At 32.7% G+C, this 21,200-nt stretch overlaps 1 protein-coding gene across 4 annotated transcripts; it reads right to left on the bottom strand.

Annotated features, from left to right (window-relative positions):
* On the bottom strand, nucleotides 759-8,397 carry LOC109344374. Of its 4 annotated transcripts, none has more exons than XM_019583138.1 (10): nucleotides 8,221-8,397; nucleotides 6,425-7,230; nucleotides 5,405-5,798; nucleotides 4,735-5,260; nucleotides 3,966-4,260; nucleotides 3,617-3,844; nucleotides 2,757-2,930; nucleotides 2,060-2,260; nucleotides 1,849-1,963; nucleotides 759-1,289 (listed from the first exon to the last, which is right to left on the bottom strand). In XM_019583138.1, the coding sequence occupies exons 2-10, from the start codon at nucleotides 7,130-7,132 to the stop codon at nucleotides 952-954; spliced, it is 2,979 nt and encodes a 992-aa protein (XP_019438683.1). In that variant the 5' UTR covers nucleotides 7,133-7,230; nucleotides 8,221-8,397; the 3' UTR covers nucleotides 759-951. The 4 variants fall into 4 exon arrangements, with proteins under 4 accessions (XP_019438683.1, XP_019438681.1, XP_019438679.1 ...); XM_019583136.1 differs by having other exon boundaries at nucleotides 4,735-5,734; nucleotides 5,789-5,798; XM_019583134.1 differs by having other exon boundaries at nucleotides 4,735-5,798; nucleotides 6,425-7,146; nucleotides 7,186-7,230.

The raw sequence follows: 21,200 nt of genomic DNA, 5'->3' as shown, positions 1-21,200 counted from the left end.
CTTATTATAACAACATCTTTACAATTGTGGTAGTAACATGGGGAATGAGGAGCAAAGAGTCTCGTGCCATACAAAACACAACATTAAGAAAGAACGTGGGTGTTGATAACCATCTCCAATAGAAGTTTCTAGAATAAATGAACACGTGGAAGCACCAAAACATATGATTTATTAAAATAATTTATGAGTTTAATACATTGATATTATACTAATAAAAAACTTCATTTTAAATAGAAATATTCTATATCCCCTTATTTTATACCATTATTTTTGTCACGAATAAGAAATATAAATTTTATTAAATATTTTAATAATTTTATTTTTAACGACATTTTTGTTTCTTATTATAATGATAATGACATTAAAATAGTGGTATACAAGACTTATATTCCTTCATTTTAACACCATTTGACTACCATTATATCTGTCTCTTCTCTCTATATGTGAATACAAAGTTACAAACCTATTTTATAACTTGGTCATTTATTTAATGAGTTTTTTTTTAATTTCCTAATTTGTTAAAAGATTATTTTTGACATCTTTTACATCTTATTTTAATTTTTTAATTCGACATCATTATGATAATTTTTTTTTTAACGATGTGATTATTTCTTATTGGTGATAATTGCATACATTATTTCTCTTCATTAGAATCTAGCACAAATTTTCAGTTCTAAGAGCAATTTGTGCTTGAGTTTCTTTTGAAATCAGATCTAAACCCAGCAACATCAGAATCTAAAACTTGCATCACAAGCAAATAAACAAATTCAGAATCTTACTAATCATACAAACTTGACCTTATTGTACATTGCATGCAAATTCTCAATATTATTAATTATGTACATGCATCCATTCTCACCCTCTTGTTTTTTAATACTTAGGTGTTCCTTTCTGCTTAATATAAACATACTTTTTACACCTTGGCATCCAAGAAATGTTATCGGTTATCCGTTACTCGCTGTTCATCCACACGTCTCTAAGGAGCTCATATCGAACAGCAGATTCTTCACGACTTTCTATACTTTTCCAGTTTGGTTGTGTTGATACGGACGAGGAGGAAAAACTACTAAACAGTATTGATGATAATGGAGAGTTCAATTCGTCGAGTTCATCGTCACTGGTGTACGATTTCCTGACGATAGAAGATCTGCTTCTTCGCAGTTGAGATTGGCTTCCAATCTCCCCGATAATGTTTGCTATGGAGGTTGCTAGCGGAGGCGAATAGACAATTGGAGCTGCAATGCATGGGAAGGTGTTGACAGACTCCTGAACATCCTCGAGATCATCCTATATCAAATAATATAGAAGTTACAACTCACAAGCCATGTTTTGGCCTTAATTAGTTAATCACAGAACATTGGATATCAAACAACTATACTGTTTGACCCGATTACGACCAGGAAACCTCCAACCACAGGGGGTCCCATTGTTAGCCGGACATGAGAAGAGTGAAAAGTCACAATTGAGAGACCACTGCATCTTGAACCAAAACGACAATAGTTTCATGAGCCTTTTTGACTTGTAAACCCTCATATCCAATGTTGGACTTCACACTTAAATATGCCCAACATCTTTATCATGAGTAATGTCAATTTCTTTGAACTTGTAACAAACACACTTACTAGTTCATTATCTCATGTATGTTGAGACATACCTACACGTGTATTTCAGATACGGCGCCCGAGTGCACGAGACTCCCACTTTGCGGGGTATAGGGATGATAGATGTCCACAGCTTGCCCCGAAAGTGGAGAGGCTATTTCCAAGATTTGAACCTGTTGGGCCAAACTAACTCTCTCCATGTGTGTATTTCAGATATTTTAACAAAAATACAAATTTGGGTATCTAACCTGAGAGTCCAGAGCTTCAAATACAACAGTAGGAATTGGATCAGGGCAAAACTCATCTGGAACAAAACCATCTAGAATCTTCTTGATAAGTGGTGCATGAAACATTGGGCATACCTTCAAAACCAAGAACCCTTTTTACCATGATTCAGGAAAAGAAACTTATAGTAAGTTAACAACTCAATAAAGAAAATTGCAAGTTCATTCACTAACCTCTTTCCTTATGGATGCAATTAACAACATATCCTTAGGAAGCATGAGGAGTTCACTTAGCGCGTTAAGAAAACTGAAGAACTTGAAGGATGTACTTTGACTTTCTCCATTGTTATCGATGCCATCATCATCTTTATCTTCAAGGGAGTCATTCTCGTCCATGCCGAACAAGTCAGTCAGCCATCTAGACCAGTTACCAATCTGATTAATCGAGAACACGAAAACGAGATTAACATATCAGTTAGGACAAGATATCTCCGCTGACATTATATTGAAAATATGCAGTCAAGTTATCTTCTTATTTTCCGGCTAATTGCTCAACAACAGTAGCCAATGCCAGGCCAAAAGGCCATATTCCCGGACTACATAGAGGCACATTCAGTATGCAGAAATTAGCAGAAAAGGGGAGTAATTGAACTGAGATTGGAGTTGAATTCATAAGTGGAGAGCCAGATATTATTAAAGGGCAGCCCAATGCATGAGGTTACGACTTAGTGGAGTCCAGGGAAGATAGATGTATGCAGCCTTACCTCTGCAATCGAAGAGACTGTTTCTGGGATTTGAACATGTGACCTCATGATCACTAAGCAACAACTTCACCGTTGCGCCAAGCTCACCCTCTAGAGCCATATATTATATTACTACCATTTTTAATAGAAGGAAGGCCAATTATAAATCTACTAATGTGAGAAGTTACCGCAGTTTTTAGCTGAGCACCAGCCCCAAAGCTTGATTTACCAGGTGAAATCGGGAGAACCTTGGGATCACTAATGGGATCAGATATAGGATCAGTTGGGATGTCATCAGCAGAATCACGAAGAATGGCGTTAAACATAGCAACATCTAATCTTGTTACACACTGCTCCATTATCTAGATCAAGTAACAAAAAAGTGTTATTTATTATATCATAAAGTTATTTTTTAGGTGGGGAGTGAACACAATTGAAAATGCTCAAGAAATTTGCAGTGAAGATTTTAAGCATGATGATACCTTCCAGGATTGATGAGAATCAATACTACACATAAAAGGTACAACTTATAGCTGACATTATTGCTACTGTCATTTTTTCACACCGATGTTTACATATGTTCCATTCCATCTATACCCGGAATTTGTTTGGAATACGAACAAGGATACACCAAAAGTGAGCCATATTAAATTTGTTTAGCTTTTGAATTATCATTCATTATCTTTTTGGGAAAAAAAGAACCTTGTTTTTCAACACTGTACTTAACAGAGATTAGTCCATGAAAAAAGGTCAAATTGTTTCAATATGTTAATTTTAACTCAATGTCCCACAGAAATTGATTGTCTTTACAACATGGTTTCTATCATTCCTTCTCTCGATTTATTATTTTATTGACAATGTTCACTGTTGTACTTTGCACACACAAGCATCCTTTTAAAGCTCTTCCTCTACCCATGCTAACTAAACCCACAGAGAAATGACTATTGAAAAAGGACAAAATAAAAATCGGCATTACAATAAAAAAAACTTTTCACACCTTTTAGCACAAAAAAGAAAAGGGGACAGGGGTGAAACTGGAAGGACTAACCAATCTAGGAAGCACAGGCAAACAGCCACACTCATGCCCTCCAGCTCGAACAGGGCAGAGCCTTTCACAGGCTTCACGAAAAGCGTTCTTCCAAATATCGAGTGATAAATTCCCCTGATCTTGATCACATGAGCTAGACACCCTTCTATAGCTTTTCCTCGGAGAAGAAGAAGCCATATCCTTATGAGCGACATTTGTATCAACAAGCTGCATATGTGGAGTAAGAGACTGGAGAAGACAAATAACGATTCATATAAGATTCCAACGGAATTTTGTGACATTAATAATGAACTTGTAAGGCAATTAGCAGCGTGGGATTGTTGAAGAAGGCATAAGATTAAATCACTACCTGCCACCAAATAGAATCCACAATGCGAGAAAAGATCCAAGCTTCCAGCTTTTCCAGTGCTGATATGAACATGTTTGAGTCACCCCAGTTACTAAAACCTGCATAATCTACTTCCGTATTTTCACTTCTCCTACGGGAGAACCCTTTCCATATTAACGGTTGTGCTATCTTGCCGTTCCCCTTCTCACTCTTCCTTCTCATGCTAGATTCAGGAGGATTTGATGGCTCCACATCTTTGGTGGTTTGGCTTATGATTGTTCTCAACACAATAGCATTAGACAACCAAAATGCCAACCTATATCCAGATGCAACAAGTAAATCAATTTTCAATCGGCAGTTCGTACAGTTTCGGCTGAAGTCATAAAACTATAATTTCCATTTGATACAATAAGAATCATTAAGACAATGATTAATCAATTTCTAATACCTACTATGATCCATTTCAGTCAAGAATTTCGTGCAGGATATTCACTTTATTTGGCATGTGATCTTGCATCTTTGTTTTAGAAATTAGAATATGTTGGTTCTTGTTTTAGAAAATATTTTAACAGAACATTTTTTAAGCTTACTTCATGCCGCATAAGCTTCTTGTTTCTTAGTTAACTAGCAAAAGACAAGTAAACATTTTTCAAATCATAAATACTAAACTTTTCATGATGAAGCAACTTGTGTTGCTTTGTACTCAACGATATGTTCAAAAAATGTCGATTAATGTATAATGGAAGAATACTTAGCCTGCGATGCAGTAACCGACATAGCTCAGATTTACCTTGGAACATCACTTCCACATGCCTTTGCAACAAGTACTAATCCTGAAATAGCACTTTTAGCTGCTCCGGACCTTCTCGCTTGAAGATTTTCTTTGCAAGTATGAAGGTACAGCCTGGAAAGGCGCCGAGCTGGAGCATGAACCTTACTCATGGAGCTTCCATGCTCAGCAACTACCGAATATAAAGCAGCCTCAATAGCAGCAGCTTCTCTTAACTCTCCTTCGAGCATCTTTATCTTGTTTTCCAAGTGCTCGACCTTTCTGTCTAAAGTGGCATTTCTTTCTTCCCTTGTATAAATCTTAGCATTGCTTGTGTCAATGCTTCTAATGTTCACTCCACCGTTTTGTGTATCCCCTAGAATGCCATTTTTATTTACTTCAGCATGATGATTGCTACCAAGCGATCCGATACTCCTAGCTGTCTCTGGTGGTGATCTAACAGACTTCACATGCTTTAATCTTTCACTTTTCGGAATATTGCCTTTCATGCCAGTATCTGACCCACCTAAAGAAATTCTACCACTACTCAACAAAACTTGCTCTTTGACACTTTGAGCTACTGATTCATCTTCTATTTGATTTTCCACATGAAGCACTTTACTTCCATGCTTGTCCTCGATGGAATTATAGTAAAATTTGTCACTTTCTCCCTCCTTCACACGATAATTATCGTATTCTCCAGGTCTCTCATTTAATTTGTCATTGATTTCTGAACTACCACAGTTTACAGTGCCTGAGTTCTGGCCCAAATTTTCATGATCCCTGCTTGTAGATCCGTGCTTAGAATTTTCCTCCAAGGATGAGGAAGAAAAATCAGCACTTCGGGAAACATGTTTTCGGGTTGCCACTGAACTACTTTTAGGAGTGTTCATCATAGAAGCATGACCATTTACGGGACCCTCGACACTGGAGCATACATCCATTGATGACATGTAAGATGAACTCTCAAGTTTCTCATTTGCTTCTCGTTGCATCAGATTCATTTTTTCTACCGTTGTCTCTGAAGCCAAGGGATGATTCTTGTCATACCTACCATTGTTTTGAGCTGGTCCACCTGGTTCATTCTGCAATTCAGTTGAAATTACTATATTGTTTGATGGGAATTTTCTTAATATGCTTACTATATTCATTGCATGCCTAACAGAAAATTTTGGATTTTCTATTTTCCCTGTATGATATTATTGATTCATAATAACAATTTAATTTAGAGTAAATATCTATTTTGGTCCTTCAAATTTTTTGCTTGTACCAATTTGGTCCCTGAAAATTTGAAAAACCCCAAAATGGTCCCAAACATATCAAATGTGGGTCAAATTGGTTCTCTTTAGCATTTTTTATGACTTGTGACATATACTATTTTGACTCACATTCGCGATCTTTGAGTTCTAGTTTGGATTTGTACCTTTTTGGACCAAATTGGTACACATGAAAATTCATACGGACCAAATTGAGTATTCATTCTGTAATTTAAAAGAGTCTAATTACCCTGCTTATCGAAAGTTATAATCCTTGTTCAACAAGTACAAAGCATCGAAAAGTTGTGATGTTATATCCTATTGCAGCTTGTCAAATCCAAAGAAATTTATTAATGGAATAGGGATGGAAGACAATACAAAATATTCTAACTTAGCTATACTTAAAGAATTATATGCTTCTATGAATAAAATAATCGAATGGGGAAAATGATTACCTCTTCATGTTCACGAGGCATACACCCAGTGGAGTTAGGTGAACTAATAACTGCTGCCACAGATGAATGCGATGAAACATCGTCATCAGTAAAAGAGGCAACCTCTGCTTCCTCGTTATATTCTTCATTCGTCAATGCTGATACAGAGTCACCATTGTCTTTCGAAACCTCTTTTGATAACCTGTCCTTCAACGAGGACTTAGTACGATTCTTTTCAACGGGCTCGATTTTAACGAACAAAAGTGGCTGATCCGTGTTTCTGTAGTTCCTCTTACAGTTCAATGGTGCACTAATGCTCAATGTCTCTTTAAGTACACCGCAATCTGCCAAGTCTATGATGGCAGTCCCTAGCAACTGGCCTTTAACGCTCTTATCTCTTCGAGGCTCATACAAGTTAAACTCCAAGCAATTCTTTTGGAACGCATCGGTGTCACTGTTTTTGACAGACACGTCTCTTAAAAGAGTCACAGCAAGTCTAAATGATTCGTTAAATTCAATTTTTCCATCGCCGATAACGGAACCAAGTGAAGGTGAAACAAGATTGGTAGAGCCCGAAGACCGCTCGCCATTCTCCCATTGTATCAATACAGAACGAGAGGATCTTAGAGTTTGTGATGGGGGCCAAGGCTTAATCTCCTGAATGTGAATGAGGTAATCGATTTTAATGGCGCCACTTCCCCGGTACTTCCCTTTCGTTCCTATAACCATGGCTGCCGAGATGATGTATCCTCCCCAGAAGAACTTCTTACTTCAAGTCTCCAATGCAGTTGAATATGTAGAATCACAAGCCCTTGAAGCAAAATAGACTGTGAAATGCAGCAACTTAGATTGAGATTTGCATTTTACAAATAAAAAGCATAATCAAATAACATAATCTTTAGTTTTTTTCAGATGACTGGAGAGAAAAAAGCATAATAATACAAGCGAGGCAAAAAAAAGTCAATTTTCAACACATATTTGACTACTTATCGTGGGTTTGAGCCACGACGCAGCGATAAAATTGCTTGACTTGTAACCTGAAAGTCATGGGTTCAAATCCGGGAAAGAGTATTTTCACTTGCGAGGATAAAACTGTACATTTACTATTCTCAGACTTCATTAGATGAGAGCCTCACACACTAGGTTACCCTTTTCCTACAGCCAAGATTAAAGACAATGCACTAATAGTTGAAAACAATGTAGACAATACTATAACCATGGCGCAACAGTAAGGTTATTTGACTTGTGACCTGGAGGTCATGAGTTCAAATCCGGGAAACAGTCTCTTTGTTTGCAAAGGTAAAACTTTGTACATATACCATCCCAAACCCCCACTGAGATGGGAATCTCGTGCAGTGGGCCACCCTTTTTCTACAGCCAAGATTGAAGACAATGCACTAAAAGTAAAACCAACCCCGAAAAAGGGTGGTCCAATGCACAAACACACTTAGTGGAGTTTAGACAGGGTAGATATATGCAGCCTTACATTCGACACAAGCAGAGAGGCTGTTTCCGGACCAAAAACAACAAAAAAAGAAAAATAAAACAATTGCACCTAAACATACAAATTGTGAACTGAACTAATTAACACTAAAATGCAGAAAGTTCTTTAACTTCTGAATAAAAAAAGACCAGATCAAACAATTGCTGCACAAAACCCAGTAAAAAAGTTTACAACTTGAAGCTAAAATCAAACAGAAAACTAATAATGTAGACCATGAAACATAGCTACAAGTTAAAAAAAAAAATACAAAATCAGAAATCTTGAAACTTTGATTAAGAAAGAATGGTTAAAGATAAGAAGAGTGAGAACCTACAAGAAAAATAGTAGTAGGTAGAGTTGGTAGTAGAATGAGAAATCTCAAAGAAGTAGCTGAAACAAGAAGAGGGTTATCATTTCTAAGTGAGTTTGTGTAACAAAGAAGCTGCAACTGAATGAAAATGGAGAATGTCTTTGACCAAATAGAGAATGATAAAGTTTAATATTGAAAATATGAAAAAACACAACCATAATATTTAAAAGTAATAAAATCATTTTCTCTTTTCCCAACTTACTAATTTGGTTTTTTTGAAAATTGAAAAACTTAAAATAATTTAAAAAAAATAGATATAGATTGAATTAGTTTTTATCATATGTTATAAAACATGTTAAAAATAATTAATTTAATGTGTGTTTGAAATTTTTTGAAATTATTTTAAATTTTGAAAGAAGAAAAAATTGGAGAAATCTAAATATTATATGATTTTTCTAGAAAATATTATGCATATTAAAAATATTATTTAAATAATACTATTATGTCACTAGTTAATAACTAAAGTTTTTTATAGCTCCCCATCATGTATTTATATATAAATATAAGGTCTCTCTTCAACTATTCAGGATAATGAAATATAGGTATTAGTATGAGTGTAAAATCTATACTAAAAATTTATATATACATTTTTTAACTTTATCATTTATTTGAATTATTTTTTCTGAAAAGTAAAAAATAATTAAATATTAATCATGAATAATGCAATGCCAATGTATAAAGATCATATATTATGAGTGAATATATCGTTTTCTCTATCTTTATTCAAACATGGAAAATGAATTTGTTACAAGTCATTCCTTATTTTAAAGTTAAAGGATATAATTTAACTCTTTAGTTGCTATAATTTCAACTCATTCAGTCACATCATACAATATTTTCTAATTTTAATAACTAAGTTGATTCTTAGATAAATACTGTATCTATGAATTTAAATTAAGTTGTTATTATAAATATCATTGTCTTGATAGTAAGGTTTTAACTCATCTATAAAATTGTGAGTTGTAATCTTCCAACATTAGTTCCTTTGACTCAACTCATCTATTTTTTGTTATTCTTATTGGTCATTCGTTTTGTAAAGATATATAATACATAAAAAATAAAAGATATTGATATGTTTTGTATTTCTATAGGAGTTACAAATTGAGATTCATCATAATAAAAATGTAAAGTGGATTAATATAATTTAGTAGGCCACTTACTTAATTCTTGTAAAATAAGAAGTATATAATAGAAATCATATACATTAAAATTTAAAAGATAATAAATTATTTCATTATATTAGGAGATAAATTATATTTTTCAGTCATTAAAATTATAACATATTATATTAATAATTGTGGGAGATAATTTATCTTATGATATAATTAAATATTTTATTCTTTAATTAAAAATAACATAAATGAATACGCCCAAGTAATGTTTATTAAAATTTGGAATTTATTTATAGTTATTTTCAGTTTTTCACAATATATAATTTAGAACCAATATTGTTTGCTATTTTTATTTTTTTGTAACTATATTTTCTCATCTTTTAAATAAAAAATTAATATATTTTAGAATATGTGACTACTCATCGTAATAAATATCACTTGCAAAAATCGAATCTTTCGACATTTTTAATCACATAAAACGTATGCACGGAGAAACCCAGTTGGGGAAGAATAATTGATTGTAAAATTAAAATCTGACGATGCTGATGCTTACGTAGTAAACATATTAATTAAATATTAAAAAATATGATTGAAGTGTGAATGTGTCACGCGCATTCAAGGATACCGTAACTCAAACATTAACATAACAGAGTCCAAGTTACTAAATTACAATGCTGAATATCAGCGCGTGAATAACACTGTCTCCAAATGGAATTAAGGGTGGGTTGGTGCAACAAGCACACTGACATAAATGTAGTGTTCCACAATAATAGTATCTACCTAAAGCCTAATATAGTATCTACCTTGGATTGATTTCAATGCATTCAAGTTACTACTTTTGGTTAAGTTCTAATTTTTTATGAAATTCTTAATGCGATTTTAACTTGATCACCTAAAACTTGATTTAAAGATCCAAAATGCTTCTTCTTAAAGTTTTGACAAGTGAACTAAAAAGTATAACATACACCTTAGTTCACTTGCCACATCAAGCATCTATTTTAATCAACTTATGTTCAAGGATAAATGATGTTAATGGAACCTGAAGTAGGGTGTGACAACCTACTCCGACGAGTGTCACTTAACTATTGTTTAGTATATTATATAAGATTTGAAAATCATCTTATCATTCTAGGACACTAGATGGAGGATTTAGAAATGGTGTGTGGAATTAACCGAAAGTATAATACATAATTTGTAATGTTTTCAAAATCATTTGAGTCAAGAAATAATCTCATCTTTCAAAACAATTTTCCATTCTTGAATTTGTAAATAGTTAGTTCTTTACTTTTTCATGTTTCTTAGTTCATAAAATCACAAAAACAACTTTAATTGTTACTTTATTACTTTTGATAAAATATACAAAGTGTGAGTGTATTTCTATTAGGCAATTTCATGTGGTACCACATTACCTTATACTATGCTACAATTGAATCTTGAAAGAGATGCAAATGTTAAATGGTAAAGTGTTAACTTATAAATTTTATTTGTTGACAAAGAAAGAAACTTTGAATCAAAGTGCAATTTAATTCATAAATTGTATCTTTGTGAAAATGAAAAATACACAATTATAATGAGTGATTTAACTACTAACATTTATTTTTCGTCATTTACATTTCCGCAACTAACATTTATTTATTGTTTTATTCATTATTCTTTATACAAACCCTTCGAAAGAAGTGGTACGGTTAAATTATAGCTTTATTGTTGTATTTATTTGTTCTTTACCAACCTTCCATAAGGAAGTAGTTCGGTTAATAAAGGAAAACGAAAATAAATATCACTCATTATCACTTGTGTTAAATTGCTAAATTCATATCATTATGCCGGCGTTGGAATTTATTCTAACAAAGCCGAGATGATATGAAATTGTTAATAATTCAATAAAGCTAAGTTTTTTATTAAAGGAACATTCTTGAAACCATTATACCAACATTGGAATTTATTCCAACAAAAACCGAGATGGCGAGCAAAGAATCGACCTATCATTAAATAAAATAATCAGGACCTTGCTACCTCAAAATAAAGCAAGCAGAAAATCTCTTTCAACAATGGTATCAAATAATCAATATTTTTTCTTTAGTATGGCAGCACCCAAGTCGTCAAACCTCGGTGTCCATCCAACCTTTCCTTGTACCAAATAAAATGAGGCCGAAGATGAATTTAATATGCATTTTTGGGTTAAATTTTGGGATTTTGTAGAAGTAAAAGAGTAACATTGTTATAGGTCTTAACATGGTTGAGCGTGGATAACATATTAACCTTAAACATGATTATCCATTGGATAACATGGTTTCATAAAATTTCACAACGAGTCCTATGTAGTTTATGTTGAAATTTGTTGAAAGAATGATGTTTTGAAATGAAATGATAAAACTCACTAGTCCCACTTTGCTTGGAGGATGGAAATTGAAAGAGTTTTATAAGCCTTAAGTTGCGGCCCAACATTATTTTTAATAAAATATTTATTTATTAATTTATTTAATTTTTTGGGGCCTTTTAGGTTTGGACTGTGTGTTGACCAAGTCAACATACATGCAACAAGGAAAGAGCCGTAAGAGAGTCGTTGAAGGAGATTTCGACCATTATGATAGAGTCGTTGGTAATAGAACCGTTGGTAATGGAGTTGTTGGTGAAAGAGCCGTTGGAGGCCTCATGCTATAAATAGAGGCCTTCTTCCGTCGTTATAATTTACCTCTCAACTTCTCTTTCTCCCCCCTTATATTCTGCCGACGCATTTTCGACAACCGTCTCCCTCTTTCTTTCTGTGACACTTGAGAATTGACGTAGACAACCAAAGTGAGAATTTTGAGAACTGACACTAAATGTCAGTATTGTGGAAAAAGAATTGGCACATGTAGTCATACTATGGGAATTCAAGAATTGACACTGGTAGTCATATTGTGGGTGTATTCGAGAGCGATTCTTATAGTGTAGTAAGAAATTGTATAACAGAGAACTGGGTTGTTTTATCTTAGGGACATCGTGGTTGATAGTCTGCTTGTACAATTATAGTAGTACCACGAAACGTTTAAAGAGAGCGACCTAGTCGTGACTCAGCCAATAACGATTATTTCGTGTCATTCAGAATTGTTGTGAGTTATGGTAACAACAATTTTAAGACGATTTTACTACAATGGCATTCATAGATAATATTACTGGATCAGACATCTATGATCTGAACAAGCCATTTTGGTTTGACGGGACAAATTTCAAACGTTCGCAACATAAGATGAAAATTTTCCTCACTATGAGAAGGGTTGCCCACGTTCTAAAAACCGACATCCCAGTGGTGTTGGATGAGGCTGAAAAGGAGGAAAATGATAAATTAGCTATTGAAATAACTCTTTGGAATGAAAGTGATTACTTACGTAAGAACTTCAATTTGAATGAGTTGTCTGATGACATTTATGATTACTACAGCCTATACAAGTTTGCCAAATTAATTTGGTATGTACTTGAAAAAAAATATGATACCGATGAAGCCGACACTAAAAAGTATGCTATTAGTCGCTACCTCAACTATAAGATGGCTGTTGATAAATCAGTAGAGTCTCAGTCCCACGAGATACATAAAAATTGTCATGAGATCATTTCTAAGGGTATGTTCCTAGATGAGCACTCCCAAGTAGTTGTCATAATTGACAAACTACCTCCTAATTGGAAGGATTTCAAAAACCTTTTGAGGCATAAGACCAAAGAAATATCTTTGGAATCTATGATCACTCATGTTCGTATTGAAGAAGAGGCTCGTAAACAAGATCAGAGAGAAGAGATGTTGATTGTCTCCAACAATAGTACTAAGAAGAAATTCTCAAGTGCAGTTATGAGGCCTTCTAACACTAATTTCAAGAATCATAATCGCATGAGAATAAGGCTATGAACATCAGTCGCAACAAGAATTGGAACCCTCAAAAGGTTCAATATGTTAAGCCACCTACTAAAAATGACTCTGGAAACATGTTCATATGCTTCAAGTGTGGGAAACCAGGTCATATGGGACGCAAGTGCAGAAATAAACCAATGGATCATCCTCCATAGGCCAACATGGTTGATGAGCCATTTGTGGCTGTATTATCTGAGGTCATTATGCTTGGAGGAACTAATGGGTGGTGGGTAGATAGTGGCGCATCCCGCCATGTCTACTACGACCGTGCTATGTTCAAAACATACACAGATGTTGATGAATGAAGGTGTTGTTGGGTGACTCCCACACCACTATTTTTGCTGGAACTGGTGATGTGGAGCTGAAGTTTACATATGGGAATGCTCTGATTCTCAAAGATATAATGCACACTCTAGAGATGAGAAAGAATCTAGTTTTTGATTTTCTTCTTAATAAGGCTGGTTTTACCTAGACCATAGGAGCAGACTTGTATACTCTTACTAGGAATGAGGTATTTGTTGGGAAATTGTACGCCACTGATGACATGTTTAAATTAAATGTTGATGTTTCTAATAATAAAATTTCAGATTTTGTTTACATGTGTGTTTTTAATATTTGGCATTCTAGACTTTCTCATATTAATAAATATGCAATTTCAAATTTGAGTAGCTTAGGTTTAATTCCAAAGTTATCTAAAAATGATTTTGAAATTTGTGAATCGTGTAGTCAAGCGAAAATTAAAAAAAAAACCTTCATAAATCAGTAATGCGAGAATCTGAGCCTTTAGATTTAATACACTCTGATATATGTGAATTAGATGGAATATTAACTAGAAATGGTAAACGTTATTTTATCACTTTTATTGATGATTGCTCTAATTTTACTTATGTATATCTTATAAAAAAATGAAGCACTTGATATGTTTAAGTTACATGTAACTGAAATTGAAAATCAACTCAACTAGAAAATAAAGAAACTTAGAAGCGATAGATGTAATGAATATGACTCTAACATGTTTAATGATTTTTATAAATTAAATGACATTATTCATGAAACAACTGCACCATATTCACCTGAAATGAATGGTAAAGCTGAAAGAAAGAATATAACTTTAACTGAATTAGTTGTAGCTATTATGTTAAGTTCTGGTGCAACATCCTCTTGGTGGGATGAAATTTTATTAGCTGTATGCTATGTGCTAAATAGAGTCCCCAAGGCTAAAAGCAAAATTTCCTCATATGAAATTATTAAGAATAGACAACCAAACTTATCTTATTTGAGAACTTGGGGTTGTCTGGCCTATGTCCGGATACTAGACCTCAAGAGATTTAAACTCACAAGTAGAGCCTATGAATATGTACTCATTTGGTATGTTGTAAACAACAAGGTGTACAAGTTTTATGACCTTAACACGAAAGTGATCATTGAGTCAAACGATGTAGACTTCAATGAAATGAAATTCTCTTTTAAATTGAGGAATAGTGGGGACACAACAACTAGTAACATGCTTGTGGTTAGCAATAATGATAATAACAATGGTTAGAAATAGAACCTAGAAGAAGTAAGAGAACAATGACTGCTATAGAGTATGGACCTGATTATAAGGTCTATACATTGGAAGAGGATATACCAACTCTCCAAGAAGCTTTGACTTCTTTGGATGTTGATTTGTGGCAAAAGGCCATAAATGATAAAATGGATTCTCTAGAGTCTAACAAGAGCTGACATTTAGCTGTCTTGCCTCATGGTTGCAAACCTATTGGTTGTAAGTGGATATTGAAAAAAAACTGAAACCAGATGGCACAGTGGATAAATACAAGGCTCGCCTTGTAGCTAAGGGTTTTAGGAAAATGGAGAATTTAGATTTCTTCGGCACCTTTTCACCTGTTACTAGAATAACATCCATTAGAGTACTAATTTCGCTCGTTGTGATACATAATTTATTAGTACATCAAATGAATGTTTTCTTAAATGGTGTTTTGGAAGAAGAAATCTATATGGAACAACCTGAAGGTTTTGTAATACATGGGCAAGAAAATAATGTTTGCAAGTTAGATAAGTCGTTGCATGGTCTTAAGCAAGCACCTAAGTAGTGGCATGGAAAGTTTAACGACTTAATGATCTCGAATGAGTTTAAGGTGAATGAAAGTGACAAATATATTTGTTACAAATTGAAAAATGACATTTGCACTAATATATGTCTTTATGTAGACGACCTACTCATATTTAGTTCCAACATTCATGTTCTGAATAATATGAAATCATTGTTATGTAACAACTTTGATATGAAAGACCTTGGAGAGGCAAGTGTAATCCTGGATATAAAAATTATTAGGTCAAAAGAAGGAATTTCTTTGGATGAATCATACTATGTGAAAAATATCTTAAAGAAATATAAATATTATGACTGTAAACCTGCTAACGCACCATATGATCCAAGTGTAAAACTTTTTAAGATCACTAGTGAAAGTGTAAGGCAAGCTAAGTATGCTAGCATCATTGATAGCCTTCGGTATGTCACTGATTGCACTAGACCCGACATTGCCTATGTTGCGTGATTATTATGTAGGTTTACCACTAGACCTAGTATGGAGCATTGACATGCTATAGAAAGGGTATTGAGATACCTTAAGAAAAAAATGAACCTTGGATTACATTACCAAAGGTTTCTAGTTGTTCTAGAAGGATTCGGCAATGCTTGTCGGAACACTCTTTCAGATGATTCTAAAGCAACCAGTGGCTATATATTTAGCATAGCTAGTGGGGTTGTTTCTTGGAAGTCAAAGGCTCAATCCACTATGGAAACTAAGATGATAGCACTAGATAGAGCTAGTGAAAAAGCAAGTTGACTGAGAAGCTTGTTTGCAGAGTTCCCATATGGAAAAAACTGATTTCAGCTATGTTTATCCATTGTGATAGTACCACGAATATTGCAAAAATTGAGAACTGCTTTTATAACGGTAAGAAATGACAAATTCCTCGTAAGCATAACACTATTAGAGAGTCACTCTCTATAGGAGCTTTTAGAGTGGATCATGTACGCATTGAGAATAACTTAGAAGATCCTTTAATGAAAGGACTAGCTAGAGAGAAAGTCCATAATATTTTTCATAGTATAAGACTATTGCCCTTAGAACGAGGATCGTTCATTATGGTAACCTGACCTAACTGACTAGAGATCTCAAGAAATAGGTTCAATGGGTAATAATAAGTTGTGAAGTGATATGAGAATGAACATGCTATAAAATTATGAGAAGCATGATTCCTGCAACATATGTAAGGATGAGTTAAAACTCTTAATGAGATTTATACTCCAATTGGAGTGGAGTACCTAGGCTATATGAGTACTCTTGATAGACTCACCTGTGTGAATGTGGAAGTGGGGGTCACTTCCTATGAAATTTTAGGGCATAAATTTCTAGAGCATTCACTATACTAGGATAGACATGTATAACCTTTAACGCACGGGCTTTACAGAATACACATTTGAAAATGTTGTGTGTGGTTTGATGCTGGAGATAGAGTTCAAGACTAAGAGTCACTCTAGTAAAATATGGATCTTATTCACTATGCAAAGATCTCATATAAATGATATGATAGTATTTAGAACTTGTGAGATTTGCATATAAGTTTACCTAACCTAGACTCAATAACTAAGACACATATCTAAGACTCTAGTTTAGACATGAAGCTCTTGAATCTTTGGTATGTTGATTTGTTAAGTTATCTTTAAACTTTCACTAATTTATTTATCTTCATCAAACATAAGCAATCTAAGTGTTATCTTGACACTCTGTACTTTCACAATGTTAGTAAATTTACTTAGTCTCTAGACGTGTTTGATTTAACATTCCAAAAAATATTTTTTTTATATAGTTTTGGATGTAATTTTAAATAGGAATGGCAAAAAAACCCACATTCATGGTTACATGTGGGTAAAATTCTGAAAGGGTATGGACACGAGTCAGAAATGGATACCCAATATATTAAAAATGGATTTTCAAACTACTTGTAATACAATCGAGTATAAAGGCTACTTCTGCTTTTGAAACCCGCTATTGGGCATCCGTACAGGTTATGTTATGAGTATATAAAATGGGTAGTCAGAAGTTACTATGTACTTATGCTCACCTGTGTCGGTTGTCATCCCTAATTCTAAAACTTTTTTTTTTGTTAATTAATCCCTTTCACTTATAAAAATGTTTAAGCATAGTTAAACCTTAACATATTTTCGCTTCTCAAAATTTAGTTATTTGTTATTCATCAAAATATCAGATAAAGCAAAGAAATTAAAAACTAAAATCCGGTTCAAAGCATCTATATCATTTTATTATTTTTTTCTCCTTTATTTTCAGAATTTTTTTCTTTTCCCGTTAACGTGTAACATTTTTATATGTTTAAAGAAGAAAGTCATAAAAAAGTAATTGTAAAACATTACTTTTATTTTTTCATTTAATACCTTATGTTAGTATGTTGATATTTTCAAATCTAATCAGATCCTGATACCAAGTTAAATTACTAAATACTTCATTTATACAATCCTATAACAATCCAACCTAGAATCATTCCAATTATATTTTGATAGGATAAAATTATTGAATATTTTTATTATCTTATGGTAGGCTTTGATTATCGTATTGATGCATATCTTTGGCATCTATATTATCTTACTAAATATTTATTCTTTTTTAGTAATTGCTTTTTCTTTTATTGGTAGCTAATTACTTTTTTATATGGCTAAAAGTAATAAAAGCATCAATTGTAAAATATTTAATACATTATGTTTCTATAAATTTACCAAATTTAAATTATTTCCTCCTGCATGTTATTTTTATTGTAATTTCTTACTTTAGGTTGGAATTATCACATCAATTCAAATTTTAGTCACTAATATTTTATCTTATTATTTTTATATTTTTTATGAATAATTAATTTTAATATGTCAATATTTTGAAATGTTAAGTTCCGCAAGTTTAAATCTCTACTATCAATAACAATTGAATGCAATAAAGAGATAATAGATAAGAGAATTAACACAAAGATTTATACTAACTTGTAGAATAATAGTTACAAAAATTTAAAAGAAACAAGGATAGAGAGATTTACATTGAGATGTAAACTTCTTCACCTTCTTCAGTTGAAGACTACATATATTCATCTTTTCGGATTCAATGGATTTTTCACTATCTAATTGAGTTTCTTTACAAGTCTCACACTCTCTTCTAGAACACTCGACTCTCACAAGAAAGCACATTACGTTTTACACAATCACTCACCAAAACCTATGGTGGCTCTTTGATTTGATAAAGTAAAAGAATGCTTTTGTGAATGGCTAAACATTACTACACTCAAACTATTATGTTAGAACTCATTCTATTATGTTAGAATCCTTTTCAAGAACACTTTAAAGTTAACATCACACTAAGCTCTTGTCTTTTCACAAAGGATGAAAACTCAAAATTTTACTTAAGTTTTTTCTCAAAAAACTTATGAGAGATTTGCAAGTGGAAATTGTTTCAAAAGTGTTGTGTTGTTTTCAAAAACTTAGAATGATATATATAGAGTTCAAAGAGGTTCCAAGATCCATTCGTGGAGGTATGAAACACTTGGTAATATACTAGTTCGTTTCGGTATGTATTGGTTGAGTTTGAAATTCAAAAACACACATCCAACACAGAGTAATCGTTTACTGACTCGTGGTAATCGATTATTGAATCTTAATATCCACTGAATACTCGATTGTCGCCTTACTAATTGGTTATTGGACTTAGGTAACTTGTTAATATTTTTCGTTCCTTTAAAACTTTGAAAAATATATATTCATAAACCTTATGTGATATTAAAATAAATTATTAAGGTAAGACCTTAAACTACAAACAATATAATTGTATTTATATTTTTGTTTTCCAAGTTACAAGGCATTTAACCTTTTTTCTTTTTAATGATGTTAGTATCTTTATCTAAACCTAGCGATGATCAAGGATATGTTCTTCTTCATAACTCATTCAACCCAAGTTATTAACAATCCTCCAACATCAACTAAAGGCTTTCTCTTCAACATCAACTAAAATATGATATGAATTAAAGGGTGACAACTATAAGGTTCTCAAGGACATAATTCTTTTTTAATTGGGTTAGATGGACATTGATTATTCTATTAAAAAGGATGAACCGCCATGTATCATTTAAACCAACACTCTAGATTTCACGACATTGCTGGTTGAAAGGGTTCACACTCAACATCAATATTCTTAACCAAGTGGCATATTGATTGTCATTTACACCCCTCAAATACAAATTAGTTTTAGCAAGCATCTGAAAAGGAACTTGTAGGTCAAGTTTTTAATGAAGGACAAAAAAATGTGTTGCAAAAACTACTAAGCAGTCGATTGAGGTAATATTAAGAAGATTTATTAGCATCAAAAGGCCAATAATTCATAGTGACTATGTAGTGATTTACAAGAACCGAACTCTTACATACGAGCAAAAAGTGATCGTGAGACTTTTTGAACAAGCCATGATATGTAAGGAATCAAACATATGGATCAATGCCATAAAAAATGAGATGCATTGTATGACATCTAATCTTTTTAAGTTGATTAATGGTGTAAAAGTCATTGGATTTATAAGATCTTTAAAACTAATAAATATTCACAAGGCAACATTGACATATATTAGGCAAGATTTCTTGCCAAATGATTCACTTAAAGAGAAGGAATCGACTACCCGTAAATATTTTCTAACGTATCCAAAAGGGATTCTCTTCGAGTAATTATGACAATAGTAGCTTGTTTTGACTTGGAATTACATCAAACGAGTGTGCAAACGGCTCCCCCCTTTGCGTTACTTCGAATGAATGTGAAAATGACTTTACTCAAGAGTTGATGCTTTGGACATAATTAGACTTGGCCTAGCATCGGCCACGGGGCCGATGCTATTTTACGCTAAGCAAATTTAGTGTCGGCCTATTCGAGGTTGATGCTAATGTAGTGTTGACTTTAACGACTCTAATAATGATACTATTTTTTGACCAATATTAATTTTCGCTTCATTAAATCATGGTACTGTGAAATCTTAGGATATTTTCTTCGTGAGTTTTAGACTCATTTGTTCTTATATTTCATTTCCTCACCCCAACTAGTTATAAAAGATCAACAAGAAATTCACTTTAGAGAGTTTAGAGCAAGAAGATGTTTGGCAACTAAAAGTATAGTTGAATGTCTAGAAGTTAGTATAGTAGAGAAAGAATACTTGCATGAAAATATGTTGAATACTTATACTATTTGATAAGTAATTGAAAATCCTTTTGGAAAAACGGGCAAGACATAACCACTCAAAAGAAGAAATTGCTCCTAATAAAAAACTTAAAGCTTGATTTAAATTTTTTTATTTTCTCCCATTAGCCATATAAAAAAATAATTGGTTAGAAAAAAATTAAAAATAATCCAAAAAAATATTAAAACATTGATTTAATTATTTTTAAAATTAAAAATTTAGTAAAAAATAAAATAAATATTGTAAAAGATAATATCAATAATTATGATGTGACTCGACATGATAATTTCCAGTGCCCTAAAATAGTGGACTGACTTGATTTACGAGTTACAATAAAACTAACTATGTTAGAAGAAATATATTTTAGTAAAAAATAAAATAAATATCCTAAAAGATAATATCAGTGACTACGATCTGACTCAACATGATAATTTCAACTATCGTAAAATAGTAGACCGACTTTGTTTACTAGTTACATGAAACTAACTATGTGAGAAGAAATATTCTTTAGTAAAAAAATAAAATAAATATCATAAAAGATAATATCAATAACTATGATTTGACTCGACATGATAATTTCAACTATAGTAAAATAGTGGATTGGGTTGGCTTACGATTTATAATGAAACTAACTATGTTAGAAGAAATATATTTAGTAATAAATAAAATAAAGA

This window comes from Lupinus angustifolius, chromosome LG03 (genome assembly GCF_001865875.1).
Source record: "Lupinus angustifolius cultivar Tanjil chromosome LG03, LupAngTanjil_v1.0, whole genome shotgun sequence".
In the NCBI taxonomy this organism is placed as follows: Eukaryota; Viridiplantae; Streptophyta; class Magnoliopsida; order Fabales; family Fabaceae; genus Lupinus; species Lupinus angustifolius.
The sequence above is the reverse complement of the archived record's forward strand: the minus strand, read 5'-3'. Positions and strand labels throughout refer to the sequence as shown.

What these genes read in the sequence shown, in the direction of transcription:
- LOC109344374 (XM_019583134.1), bottom strand. Translation starts at nt 7,132, where the DNA reads ATGGTTATAGGAACGAAAGGGAAGTACCGGGGAAGTGGCGCCATTAAA. An exon ending in TGCCTGTGCTTCCTAGATTG is followed by an intron (nt 2,931 to 3,616) that starts GTTAGTCCTTCC and finishes TACTTGATCTAG; the next exon opens with ATAATGGAGCAGTGTGTAAC. An exon ending in GTGCTCAGCTAAAAACTGCG is followed by an intron (nt 2,261 to 2,756) that starts GTAACTTCTCAC and finishes TCGATTAATCAG; the next exon opens with ATTGGTAACTGGTCTAGATG.